Below are 14,600 nucleotides of genomic sequence, written 5' to 3'. Positions count from 1 at the left end.
CATACCCAAGATGCAGTCAGCAGATTCCTCCCACACTAGCTCAACCTTGTAACTCATAGCTACCATGCTCCATAAAGCCTACAAACTGAGGGCTAGGGTACGGAGGTACCTTCCTTGGATTTCCAGTCTTGGAACACTGCAAGAATGAAGACAAAAGAAAGAAGTATTTGTGACAGTCCTGTAACAGCATACATGTCCTCAAGTGGAATTGCTTTACTAAACTCTTCTTTGCCATTCGCTGATGCTAACCATCTCTGCAGGCTCCTATTTAGCAGGCAATGACTAGATCTTATACTGTTCTTTTAGTTACTAGTAAAGGCCTTTCAGCACTACTAAGAAGTGTTTTACTCCTAGGATTAACTGCCTGTCTCTTCCTAGCTCCTGCTTACAATCCCTTCAGCAACCTTTCCACTCCCTTCTTTTTCCTTAGAGAATAAACCTCCTGTTGAGGTTTGGTCTTGCTATCTATTGTAATGCTAAGTAAGGGCCCCCAAGACCCGGAGTCTGCAAGGAGACCCAGGTGACCCTGCCCCTAATTTATTTTATTTCTGATTGGTTTAAAAAAAAAAACAAAACAAGCTGACAATAGCAAACAGCTGGGCAGAAAAGACAGAGGTGGGGCTTAGGTTTTCAGGGCTCAAGGCTGGAGGAGCCAGGAGGAGGTGGAGGAGGAAAGAAGCCACCATGGGCTAGTTGAGACATAAAAAAATGTTGCCCCAAAGGCTGGCCAACTGGAGTTAAGAGCAGCCCAGATGAAACATAGTAAATAATAACTCAAGATTATCGATAGGAAAGTAGATTTTAATAGCAAAGAGGGTAGTCTGACCGGCCCTTGTGCTGTTTAAGGCTTGTTGTAAATATAAAGGTTGTGTGTGTCTTTTATCCAGGAACTGAATGGTCTTAGGAAGGGTTAGAAACACTGGGTCGGGTTTAAGTAATTTCTACGACGACTTCCCTCCATCTTACAGGTCAACCTTGACAACATCTGACCTGCTCTCTGGGTATAGGCAACAGTCTCTCCTCTCTCTACCTTCCTGTCAACCTGTTACAAACTTACAGGTCAAACTGCTCTTGGCTCCTGAAGCACAATTCTAGTCATGGCTTGACGCTTTCTCCCTCAGTAAGTACTGGTCCCCACACAGATTTCCTGGGAATAGGCAGCGGGCACTTTGATAAGAGCCGAGGGGAGTTTACGTCTAGTGAAGAGCGAGTCAGGTGAAGTTCAAGTACAGAGGTGCCTGGTGACTTCTGAATGTGCCACTCTTTCCTAGCTCCCCTCTCTTCCCTCAAGTATCACTAAGTGTCTGCAGTCTACCAAGTATTTCCTGAACATGGAAATTCTGCAATGCACTGCAATAGCTCCCAATTGCTAGGCCATCTGTTTAACCCCTACATTGTACATTTAGATCTATGATTCACTTCTAGTTCATTTTTCTATACACTGTCACAAAAAAAGGTCCAATTTCATCTTTTTGCATATGACTATTGTTTGAGTACCATTTGTGAATGACTACTCCTCCTGTATTAAATGTTCATTATGTTCCTTTTTAAAATCAAATTAACACAGACAATGCAGCTCTTTCTACATTTCGAATTCTAATTTATCATCATGGCAGTACCAAACCATTACTATTAGAATAGGAGATGTCCCCTACAGACATTGGGAGCTGAGCTGCTAGTAATGGGTTTGGGGAAGCTCCCTAAACTTAACAAATGGACGAAATCCTTGATGGTCTAATCATACAAATGGTATTACTGAGAAAAGGGTAGAAAGTTGGCAGTGGTGCCAAGGGGAAGAAGTAGATCACTGGGAGCAAGCCCCCAGGAGCAACATGCTATCCTCTGCTCCTGGGCGGCTGTGAGGTGAACTATTTCCCTCCACCGTACTCCTCCATGATGTTTTTACTTTGTCAGAAACAAAACACAACACAACACAGCAAACAACAACCAAACTGGAAAGAAACCTGGAAAGCCATAAGCCAAAACCAAGTCTGTCCTGCTTTCCGTTGCTTCTCTCAGGTGCCACAATGGCAAAAGCATTGACTATACAGATGCCTCGACTAGCAAAAAGCAAAAAGCACAAAATCAGAATTCTATCTTCTTCTCACTGGTTCTGTGCTATTTCTAGTTCGTTCCTAGTGCGTGCACGTGGACTGAAAAAATAAGCTAAGCCAGAAACACATCATATTTCTGAATATCATATTTTATAGCAACACCTTAAAAGTTAATGCATTATTATATTTCTGCAGCTTTGCCTCCTCTTGCTAATCTGCCTTTTTTGATAAAACAGCTTCTGAGGAGACAGTCTGCTCTCAACCTACCATTCCAGTCTAACCTGGCTATGTACTTCACCAGTCAGTTCTAGCAAACAGAAGAGGAAAAAGCAGCTGACACTACCCTGAATCTACCCAGTGCTTTTTCTTACTAAGTAAGGGAGAAGAATCTACCAATACTTTGACAGCATTGTGACAATAAACACTATTTTAGAATTTGAGGAAAGCTAATCTGGTACTCATGTAGAAATGTGAAATCAGATTTTGTGGCAAGTTGGCAAGGTAGAATTTATAAACACAATATATTGGTCTCCAATGTAACTCTTAAAGCTGGTTACAAAATACATGCTTTGTAGCGCCTAAGGCACAGAATCAACTACTTAGTCTTTTCTAAAACATCAACTAAGAAAGAATCCAGCCTCCAAACGCTGACACCATTGCATACACCAGCAAGATTTTGCTGAAAGGACCCTGATATAGCTGTCTCTTGTGAGGCTTTGCTGGTGCCTGGCAAACACAGAAATGGATGCTCACAGTCAGCTATTGGATGGAACACAAGGCCCCGAATGGAGGAGCTAGAGAAAGTACCCAAGGAGCTAAAGGGGTCTGCAACCCTATAGGTGGATCAACATTATGAACTAACCAGTACCCCGGAGCTCTTGACTCTAGCTGCATATGTATCAAAAGATGGCCTAGTCGGCCATCACTGGAAAGAGAGGCCCATTGGACACGCAAACTTTATATGCCCCAGTACAGGGGAACGCCAGGGCCAAGAAGTGGGAGTGGATAGGTAGGGGAGAGGGTGGGGGGTGGGAGGGAGAGTATGTGGGACTTTTGGGATAGCATTTGAAATGTAAATGAAGAAAATACCTAATTTAAAAAGAAAGAAAGAAAGAAAGAAAGAAAGAAAGAAAGAAAGAAAGAAAGAAAGAAAGAAAGAAAGAAAGAAAGAAAGAAAGAATCCAGCGTAAGATTTATCTCCCTGGAAGTTTAAACACACACTAGATCAACTGAAAGACAAAGATCACATTTGCTTATCACCCAGCTTCTAGTTACCCAGCACAGTGTTAGACTTCAAAACCCATTCTGGTAGCAGGTATAATGCTAAGCCACAGGTCAATTTAATCTTTACAGAGAAATTTTGCAAAATACACCAATCATTCCACAGACTTAGAAGCTTAGTATATCCTAACTTCTAATTTATAAGCAAAGTAGAAAACAGAATCCCTAAAATGCCAATAACACATTCATTGAAATTAAATAAAACATACTCATAATCTGGCCTTTTCAGTCTGAACATGTCTTGTGTGTCGTCTTCCATGTGTGGGAGGTCCACACAGAGGTCAGGAGTCCCACTTGGACTGAAAGTCCCCTGGGTATTCTGGCTGGACTGCTGAAGACGCTTCCATAAGTCATTATAAAGACGTAAGAGTTTAGGGTATTCACCTTCAAATGCTTGCTTCAAAAACATAGAAGCTGCCAAGGAAAATATGTATTAGATAAATCATAAGGCAATGAGAAGTAGTAAATCAGGATTTCCTTTTCACATGAATATGTAATAAATAGAGCAATACTAGAGTAAAGGACAAACTAAAGATATGTTCCAAAGACACCTTTGAAATTCACTGGATTTTGTCGAAACCCATATAATCTGAGATGTTATTTACATTAAAAATAGATAAAATTTACTATTTTAGTTGGACATGTCCTTTTCTTGATAATTGATAAAAATAAGAACATAGAAAATGAATATATTACAACCATTTCTTCCTTAAACAGTGTCTAATTGTGTTCTGTTGTTCTTTTTTTTTTGCCATTTTTTATTAGGTATTTAGCTCATTTACATTTTCAATGCTATCCCAAAAGTCCCCCATACCCACCCCACCCCCTGTGTTCTGTTGTTCTAATAGCAAAACCAAAGACAGCAAAGAGAAACAAATGTAAATAATAACATTGCTCAGGTGCAAACATTAAAAATAAAACTTTTCCAAATGTAATCCAGCAACAGTTAAAAAGAATGTGACGTATCTGAGAATTATTCCAGGAATTAATCATTAGTTTAATTTTTTAGAGTCAGTCAGTGTGATTCATCATACTAACAAACTTCTAAGAAAAATCACATTATCTTCCAATAGAGGAAAATATATTTGGGGGTAAAAAAAAACCCTAACATTTACTCCTAATATCAATTCTAAGGGGAAGCAGGCTTTGAAATGGATGCCCACATTGGGAGTGAAGAGTCCACAGAGCCTGCAGTGGGATCAGCACAGTTCGGTAGTTGGAAAACAGACTATCAGGCTAGAGAGGAACAGCAGCCACTGTTTAGGAGGCAGTGTGGTCAACTATGGGAGTTAGCAGGAGTTTAGGCTTCCCATACAGGCCAATGAACAAACAATGTAGTCTATACACTGGCAACAACCACTCAGAACAATACACTAGCAAAAGCATTAATATGTGAACATTTTAGCCATGTATCTAACAAAATATGAATACAGTGTAGAAATGATAGTGACCTAAGGGGACCTAAATACCTAGAGACATAATATCCAATTTAGTAGGCTAATTGTTATAGGTGAATTATGCCCAGGCTAATCAGTACATTAAATGCAATCTCATACAAAAATCAATGCAGACCTTTTGTAGAAATTAAGAAAGTGACAAAAATTCCCAGGAAAAGACCTGGAATAGCAAAATTAACTTTTGAGAAAATAGCAAACAACTCTGTATTATCTCAAGATTTTAAAAACTATGATAATCAAAATGCAAAGATAAGCTAGTGAGGGTCCAATGCCAAGAAATGTAACAATTTAATATTTATACGCATATCTCTCACAATATAATGCCCTTATGCCTTATAAAGAAACTAATTCACAAAGGATTTAGCTTTCTAGACGAGTGTGTGAGGAAACCTGCCTGCCTATACCTAAGACACGATCTGAAACCCATGTCACCATCACTGAAGGAATCATGGAGAATCTGCATCAAAAGGGTCTTCATCAAAAGTGTCTTTCCTCAGCAGGCACCACGGAGGAAACAGGGCAAGCCCAAGATGGAAAAACATAGCCGTACGTATTTCACAAAAGCATTTATAGACAGAATATATAGAGTAAAATTTATTTTTTATAGAGGACCAATATCAAAGAAGCTCTACGGATGGCAAATAAGATCTAGAAAACATTAAATGTAGGCAGCCGGGCGCCTAAAAGATGGCGCTGGCCTCCGGTACACTGTCTCGTAAACAATGCTACTGGGCAGGCGCTAGCCCGAATCTGGCGACAACCCCTTCCAAGCGGGTGCATGCAAATTAAAGCGCCAGCAGACTGACCAATCCCAGGAGGACACATAGCTCTCCCCAGTGCTGGGGTATGTATAAGCAGTCCTCCCTGGGTTCCCGGGGTTCCCGGACGAGGTGGGCGCAACAATTAAACTTCTACAGTCAATTGTCAACTGTAAATTAAAACTGCATGGTCACAACTGAATTAATTGTTCAAATGTCTTAAACTAAAAAGAAACAAAATTAAAGTCTATATAAAAATTTGAAAATACAGAAATGGAACTATGAAATATATTGTTGCAAAGAAAAAAAAGGTGTGTGTGTGTGTGTGTGTGTGTGTGTGTGTGTAAGAGAGAGACAGAAACAGTAACCGACAGTGATCCACCATTATATTCCCAGCTAGAATTTCTATTCCAAATGAAATAATAATATAGGTCTATATTATGACTTGTACATGAACATTAAAACCACTTTTATTTCAGGAGGCCAAAATTGTAAAAACAAACAAAACTCCAACATCAACAGATAAACACATAAACAAGATGAGAAAAAAACACATACAACACAAACGAAATAATACATATGGGTAATATCTAGCAATAAAAGCACAGGAAAGTATGGATAACCCTCAATAAAAGCATGTACCAGAAAGAGGGCAGAAGAGTACAAACATAAGCTCTACCCTGTACCCTTAATTTGTCTATATTCCTAAGACATAGAAAGATCCAGATATGAAAACAGATCAGTGATTGCTGGCTGAGGGGTAAGATGAGGTGGGAGGAATCATAACGTGCAGTAACCTGGGGAAGGTGGAGAATGTCCACTGAGGTTTCACTGTTGTTTGGGCTTTGAAGATGGGAGTCTCCTTCTATAGCTCAGGCTGGCCTGGAACTCACTGACTGTGCAGTGTAGGCAGGCATCAAACTTGCAGCAATCCTACATCTGATAGAGGGCTAATATCCGATATATATATAAAGAACTCAAGAAATTAGACTCCAGAGAACCAAATAACCCTATTAAAAATGGGGTACAGAGCTTAACAAAGAATTTTCAACTGAGGAATATCGAATGGCCCAGAGCACCTAAAGAAATGTTCAATATCTTTAGTCATTAGAGAAATGCAAATCAAAGCAAGCCTGAGAGTCCACCTCACACCAGTCAGAATGGCTAAGATCAAAAACTCAAGTGACAGCAGATGCTGGCGAGGATATGGAGAAAAAGGAATACTCTTCCATTGTTGGTGGGATCACAAGCTGGTACAACCACTCTGGAAGTCAGTTTGGCAGTTCTTCAGAAAGTTGGACATAGTACTACTGAAGGACCCAGCTATACCACTCCTGGGCATATACCCAGAAGATGCTCTAACATGTAATAAGGATACATGCTCCACTATGTTCATAGCAGCATTACTTATAATAGCCAGGAGCTGGTAAGAACCCAGATGTCCTTCAACAGAGAAATGGATACAGAAAATGTGGTTACATTTATACAATGGAGTACTACTCAGCTATTAAAAACAATGAATTCATGAAACTCTTAGGCAAATGGATAGAACTAGAAAATATCATCCTGAGTGAAGTAATCCAATCACAAAAGAACATACATGGTATACACTCACTGATAAGTGAGCCCAAAAGCCACTGACATTAGCCCAAAAGCTCCAAATAACCAGGATACAATACATAGACCACATGAAGCTCAATAAGAAGGAAGATCAAAGTGTAGGTGCCTCAGCCCTTCTTAGAAGGAGAACAAAATACTCACAGGAGCAAATATGGAGATAAAGTGTTGAGCAGAGACTGAAGGAAAAGCCACACAGAGACTGTCCCACCTGTGGATTAATCCCATATACAGACACCAAACCCAGACACTATTGTGGATGCTAAGAAGTGCATGCTGAAAGGAGCCTGATATGGCTGTCTCCTGAGAGGCTCTCCCAGAGCCTTACAAATACAGAGGCAAATGTTCACAGCCAACCACTGGACTGAGTGTGGGGTCTCCAATAAAGGAATTAGAGTAAGAACTGAAGGAGTTGGCAGCCCCATAGAAAGAATAGCAATATCAACCAACCAGGTCCCCCAGAACTCCCAGGGACGAAGCCATCAACAAAGGAGTACACATGGCTCCAGCTGCATATGCAGCAGAGGATGGCCTTGCCATGCATCAATGGGAGGAGAGGTCCTTGGTCCTATGAAGGCTCTACTGATGCCCCTGTACAGAGGAATCGAGGGTGGGGAGGTGGGAGTAGGTGGGGAGGTGGAGGAGCACCCTCATAGAAGCAGAGGGAAGGAGGATGGGATAGGGTGTTTACAGGGGGGAGGGAAACCGGGAAAGGGGATAACATTTTTAATGTAAATAAAGAAAATATTTAATAAAAAATTAAAATGAAAAAATACCATAATTAAATAAAAGTATTCTGTCAAATCTAAGCCCTGGCTTGATTTACTTTTTTCTAGGTCACATAAGCCCTTCTCATGCCCTCACACCAATTAGCGTCATCTTGCAAAGGCTGCCAATTTCCTCTTCCATGTATATATGGTGCTCAGGATGGTGCTTTCATTGTCATTGTTACTGTTATGACTCTGACATCGGGGGTCACTTGCTGTTGCTGGAACACCCTAAGTTACTGAAGCTAGTCTCTAACTCCTAATCTTCCTCCTGAATGCCAGAATCTCAGGTGTATGCCATCATGTCAGGTAAATGGTGCTTTACTGGCTCAGTAGAACTATGCAGAGAGGCCAAGCACAGTGGCCTACACTACAACCCTAGCACTCTAGAAATGTATGCACGGAGATCAGCCAGCATGCAGTTTCAGGCCAGTCTGGGCTCTATAGTGGAAACCTGTCTCAAAGGCAAACCAACAAACAAAAAGCCAAGGTTTGGAGATGTGTTAGCACTTGCCCCCTAGAACCACACATACACACACACCAATAAAACAAAACGAAACAACAACCAAAAACCTAAGGTAAATTGTTTGGATTGAAAGGAAAAAAACCTCTAAAATTCATTTTACATAAAAATGAGGTTAGTCTTACACTGTGAAGTGTATGTGACCTCAACTTTTAAGAAGTAAATTGTCTATATAAAGTCCTGCACATACATAGGATATCAAAGTAGAAGTGACGTGAACCTGCCTAAAGGAGTAAAGGAGGACTAAGTAGAGGCAGGTGGGAAAGGAAGAGGGTAAGGGGAATGTGCTCAAAATGCATTCTGTGCTTAGATATATGTTCACATGCAACACAGGACCATGCACAATGAACATACACCAAAAAACAAACAAACAAAAAAGCCAACCCAATTACTCCCCGCTAAACTGAGAAAAATGAATCATTTAGCTTCATTGCCATAATGTTTGTTTGCACTGTTGTTTAAGACAAGGTGAAGTGTGGTTCAGGGTGGCCAAAACTTCTGATCGTCTCACCTATGCCTTCCAAATGTTCTAATATTAAAAAAGACCAAAAAGAAAGCAGTCATATTTATTAGCTACCTTATTTGTTCTAAGTCTCATAACATTTGTTGTTTGTTTTTCCCTTTTTCTTTCTTTTCTTTGTGACAGGGTCTTACTTTGTGGCACTGACTGGCCTGGAACTCACTATGTAGACCAAGTTTCCCTCACAGAAACCTACTTGCTTCTGCTTCCTGGGTACTGGGATTAAAGGTATATACCACTAAACCTGGATATAACATAAACTAGGAGTCAAACCTTGGAATAGCAGCCAATACTGTTAACCACTGAGCCACCTCTACACCAACCCCCTACCATTTTTAAATACTAAGTTTTCATGAAAGGACACAGCATCTTCCGTCATCCCTTCCCTCTTATTTCTGTCTGCCAGGTCCTATTTACTAAATCTCTGCTGTGGGTCATGTGATTCACTAGCCATTGGAGATGCCACTTTCATGAAGAGCACTCCTTGTTTTATGGGGCAAATATTCATGTGGTGGTGGTAATTAGACACAGCAGATAAATTATTAATATGGGCTATGGAGAATAATGAAACATTTTTTATGATGAAAAATTCTGGAAAGTCTCAAATGAGAAAAAAAAAGTATGTTCACTTTGCTTGTTTCTGTTGAAACTTAAAAATATAGATCATGGGGCTGGTGAGATGGCTCAGTGGGTAAGAGCACCCGACTGCTCTTCCGAAGGTCCAGAGTTCAAATCCCAGCAACCACATGGTGGCTCACAACCATCTGTAACAAGATCTGATGTCCTCTTCTGGAGTGTCTGAAGACAGCTGCAGTGTACTTACATATAATAAATAAATAAATCTTTAAAAAAAATATAGATCATACCAATAGTTTGCTGAGTCAATATTTTTATCTGGAAACTACAAGAGAAAAGAATAGACAAAAGGCTTAGAAACCATATTTTGCAACTAATCACGACCCACAGATAATGAAAAGGACTTGCTATATTAAATAATTTTATCTTCATAGTTACAGGTTTAGCATTTTACTTTTGAATAAACTAAATTTAATTTTATTGTTTGTTCAAACCCAAGAACTATACTTTCTAGTAGACTATTTTTGCCAAGCATGAACATGCATAATCAGTAAGAGCATGTTCCTAGGAAAATTCCCCTTAGATACATTCTGCCAAAATATTACTTAAGACAATCTGTTACATTGCCTGTAATCTTCAACTCTGCAGATGGCTCCATTCCTTAACAAGGCTTGCCTAGAATGTGAAGAAGCTCTACAGCACACTACAGGGACCATGCACGCTAAAACATGGAAGATGCTTGACAAACGACTTACTTTGGAATTCTCCCCAAGGAAGTTATTAAAGTAATAATGATATCAGAAGATACAGACTACTCTAAATGTGAAATATTAATGAGAATCTCTGCCTAAAATAATTATATGTCCTCTCAGTAGCTTCTTTGACTCACAAACAGATGGCCCCAAGAGGTAAGAACTGAAAAACATACCCTGAATTTCACAATTAAGAAGTAGGTCACTGGTAACCTTAATGAGAACAGTTTCAATAAAATCGTGGAAGATAGTCAGACCTGTTAGTTACACCTAGCTGGGAAATGGACAGAATGGAAATGAAGACAAAAGTAGAAATCACTCTCATGAGAAAGAGAGAAGAGGACAAAAGGAGAATAAACAGTAACTAAAGAGGAAGACTTGTATTGGTTGTGATTAGACTGAAAATGTAAGTTTACATTCAAGGAGAAACCAGAACTCCAAGGCAGAAAGCAAAGCACCACTGGTGCTGGTAAGAGCTTTCTCCAAAGCAGATTGAGCAAGAGAGGACGCACAGCCGAGGAGGAGGAGACTGAGCAAGAGCGGATGCACAGCCGAGGGAGAGGAGACTGAGCAAGAGAGGATGCACAGCCGAGGGGGAGGAGACTGAGCAAGAGTGGACGCACAGCCGAGGGAGAGGAGACTGAGCAAGAGTGGACGCACAGCCGAGGGAGAGGAGGAAAGTCCAGGCAGCTGCTCAAGGTCAAGGGGAACCCAGCTCTAACGTGGAAGAAAAGGCTTCAGAATCTGAGCTTCTGAATGGGACACTGTCCTGCCTTCAGAGGGTTGGTTACTCAGTGAGAACAAAATGAGGTAAAGCAGAATGGATGGATGGCCAGTACTGAGATCTAGAATGGGTAAAGAAAGTAAGACAGGCAAACAAAGATGAACAAAATCTCTGTCTGTCTGTCTGTCTGTCTGTCTGTCTGTCTCTGTCTCCCTCTCCACACACACCTCCCACCACCAATAGCACCACTACCTTTTATACTACATAGGGAATCTGATAAGATGGCTCAACAGGGGGGCTAGAAAGATGGCTCAGCTGTTAAGAGCACGAACTGCTCTTAAAGAGGTCCCGAGTTCAATTCCCAGCAACCACACAGTGGCTCACAACCATCATAAATAAATAAATCTAATAAAGGTTAAATAGTGGTGGTGGTAAGTGGTAATAAAACTAGATTAGGGACTTCAGCTTCTGACTGGTTAAGATGGTACACAAGAGCCAAACTGACCCTCCTATATGACTGCATACGTTAGTGGATGCAATCTTTGAAACAGTGGTTTTTCTAAGACATTTTATATCACAGAACAAATGACGTGATCTCTGAAAGGCAAGAAACAGAGTCTTCCTGCTTACTCTTTTGGAAGGAATTTCCAGGCCACAGCACAGGAATGGGGTTAACAGACCTGCACAACAGACTATGGAAGGACGTACAGAGAGGGGAAAGCTACACTATCTCAAAAGACCTGCAAAGGGTCCACCCAGAGTACGTGGCAAAATTCATCCCAGCATGTTGTGATTTTCAGCCCTAGAGGATAAACAGCCACCCCAAACAGTAGAGGGGAAAAATCTGTTAGTCACACAGGGCTGGAAATAATCTCTGTTCCTTACAGCCTGGCTGGGAGCCTGATGGCGCGCACCTCAGGGATGTGGAAAGGTGCCAAAAGTTCTACATCTGAATCAGGAAGGAATTATTCCTAGATTGATCACTGCTCCAACTTTGCTAATAGATCTTAAAATAAGTCTCAGAAGGTTCGATCTGTGTCTGAAGCAGACAGCAAGAGCTCTTAAAGACAGCAAAGGCCACCAGCACCAAGCCAGGTAAAATACAATGTCTGAGACACAAGGAAGGCAATCTAACAAAAGAGCAGGAGTAAAAGCCACAGAGTGGTATCTAAGTTGTATAAGCTTAAAACTTCTTTCAAAGAATAAAAACATTATACTTAAAAAGTTTAAGATATTTGTATTATGCTAAAGGCTCTGGGAGTAGATATATCACACTGAGAAAAATTTAAAACAAATCACGACAGTGATAGCTCAGTGAGTAAGAGCGCCCACCCTAGGTGACTGGTGACCTGAGTTCAATCCCAGGAACCAACAGAAGGAGGAGGAAATGAACTTTCAAAAGTTGTTCTTGGAGCTCCAGATGTATGCCATGAAATGCTTATATTAGAAAGTCCACACATACAAAATAAAATGAAAAGTTAAAAAAGTTCAAAAGTCATTAAGGGAAAAGAATCATGTCTATAACAACCCTGTATCTTAAAGAACTTGTTTTAAAAAAAAAGTGATAGAATACATTCTAATATTCAACAGTGCTAGATTACAGCAACCAAAATAAAAATTCAGACAGGGTACATTTCCTCTTTCTGGCTTGATGGTGGCTACCAGCTTCCCAGGGAGTCTCACAGTAGGCAAGCTCTTACTAGTCTCTTTTGTATGGAAATATAAATTGCATGAGATTAGGGCCCTACTCCATGATGCTATTTAACTTAATTTCTTCCATAAGATTGCTGTGGTGTAGCTGCTTCGGCCACACTGGAGCAGTTGTGAGGACTTTCACCTCATTAACTTCCATCGGGTGGGGTGAGTGGAGGGAAGGAATGGGGATTAGAAACTTCTGAACCCCCTTCCCACAGGCGATTCCTATCACACCTAATAGTAAAGTTGACTGACATGAGATTTCTTGATGTTGCAGCTTGCAAGAGGCATCAAGGAGATTGCTGAGTTGTACATCTTGAGTTGTTCATGCGTGCCTAAGTAGCCCTGGTTCACTGGTTCACCAAGCTGGACTTGGATGAAGATTTTCACTGCTCTGTCAATGTGACTTTCCCCAGAAAAAGTCACACAACAAGCTCTGTCCCAATGTCACAATGGAGATTTGTGTTCAATATATTAGTTGCATGTGTGTGGTGGGGACACAAGCATTATTTAGTTCCTAACACAGGTGGTTTGAATATTCTCAACAATTCTTTGTTCCTTTTCTCCCTCAGCTTTAAGACTTTGGCATGTAAGTCCCACAATGCAGAAAGTCAAAGCGTTCTTTGCTTTCCTTCCTCGGACTTTACTTGGAATAATGTTGGTGTTTATGTCTTTAAATCCTTAAGCCCTTCCCTCCTTTAGGGTTAAATCTGCTACCATTCTCACTTATTGAAATAATTTTAGATATCATAAGTTTCTTTACAGTGTTGATTTACTCACTTGCCTCTGAAACACTTGAATAAATATAAATATAAATGCTTGTAGAAGGGCTTTAAACTCCTGCTTGACTCTTTCATTGATTATTCCAATGTCTCTGCTCTTTCTGGGGATGGATCCTACTCTGCTGTCTCTCCCAGGTGTGCACACTGGAATTACATGCTGGCTACGTGATTCTACATTGTTGATGACATATTTTGTTGTGCTTGGGCTCAACTGAGCAAACACAGCGGGACGTCTATTCTTTTGTTGTCAATTGGACTATATCTGGAATGAATTACAGTCCAGAAATGGAAGGCACACCAGTGAGAGATCTTTTTGCTTGGTTTGAAGTGGGTGAATCCACTTCTAGTCTGGACCTTCAAGCCAGGAAGATAGATGCCTTTGATCTTGATGTTGAGGAAGACATACCTTTAATCTTTTGCTAGAAGGCAATAGAAGGGCATAAAAGGAAGCTTTTGCTCTCTGCCTGCTGTCCCTCCCCATGCTAGCATATTTGTTCCTTCACTGACATGGGAGCCGGCTTCCTCAGGACTCCAGCATTTATTGAAAACCAGCTAAGACATACATACAGCTTTTCAGACTGAGCAACTACTAATTTCTTAGACTTTCTATTCATAGCTAGCCATTGTTGAATTAGCTGGACTGCAGCCTGTAAGTCATTCCAATAAATCCCCTTTCTATATATAGAGAGACTAATTCTATTATTTGGTTACTCTAGAGAACCCTGATTGTTAGGAGAGCAACTCCTTGCTTCTTGAGTTTTGTACGGCTGTCTGGAACAGCTAAGCAGAAAGCTGAGTGACCTCGAAGTTCAGATTGCTTCCTTTCCTCATGGTTCAGGGTCTAGAAATAACTCTTGCAAACTTTATTCAGTGTCTAACTTAAAAGTTGGAGAGGACTGTGTTATTGCAGTTGCTTTGATAGATGAGAGTCAGTGTGTGCCAACTTCTTGTTTTCAAGATGTATGAGACTTTGGATCAAAAAATAAATAATCCTTAGTATATTATGTTTAATGATAAGGTTAATTGTTTTCTACCACTTTCACACAGTACCAGCCTTGGAGGGAAAGAAAGCACTTGGGTGTTGTAAGATGTAT

At 40.5% G+C, this 14,600-nt stretch overlaps 1 protein-coding gene across 7 annotated transcripts in view; it reads right to left on the bottom strand.

The window, feature by feature from the left end:
* The window catches only part of Cog5 (component of oligomeric golgi complex 5), a 282,812-nt gene that overhangs the window by 100,700 nt on the left and 167,512 nt on the right, over positions 1-14,600 (bottom strand). For all 7 annotated transcript variants that reach the window (XM_011243868.3, XM_006515084.4, XM_006515083.2 and 4 more), the window contains one exon: positions 3,545-3,749. In XM_011243868.3, coding sequence (XP_011242170.1) covers positions 3,545-3,749 — 205 coding nt within the window. The remainder of the gene's footprint in view (positions 1-3,544; positions 3,750-14,600) is intronic.

This window comes from Mus musculus, chromosome 12 (assembly GCF_000001635.26).
Source record: "Mus musculus strain C57BL/6J chromosome 12, GRCm38.p6 C57BL/6J".
Taxonomy (NCBI): domain Eukaryota; kingdom Metazoa; phylum Chordata; class Mammalia; order Rodentia; family Muridae; genus Mus; species Mus musculus.
Note: the sequence above shows the minus strand (reverse complement) of the source record. Positions and strands in the feature narration are given on the sequence as shown.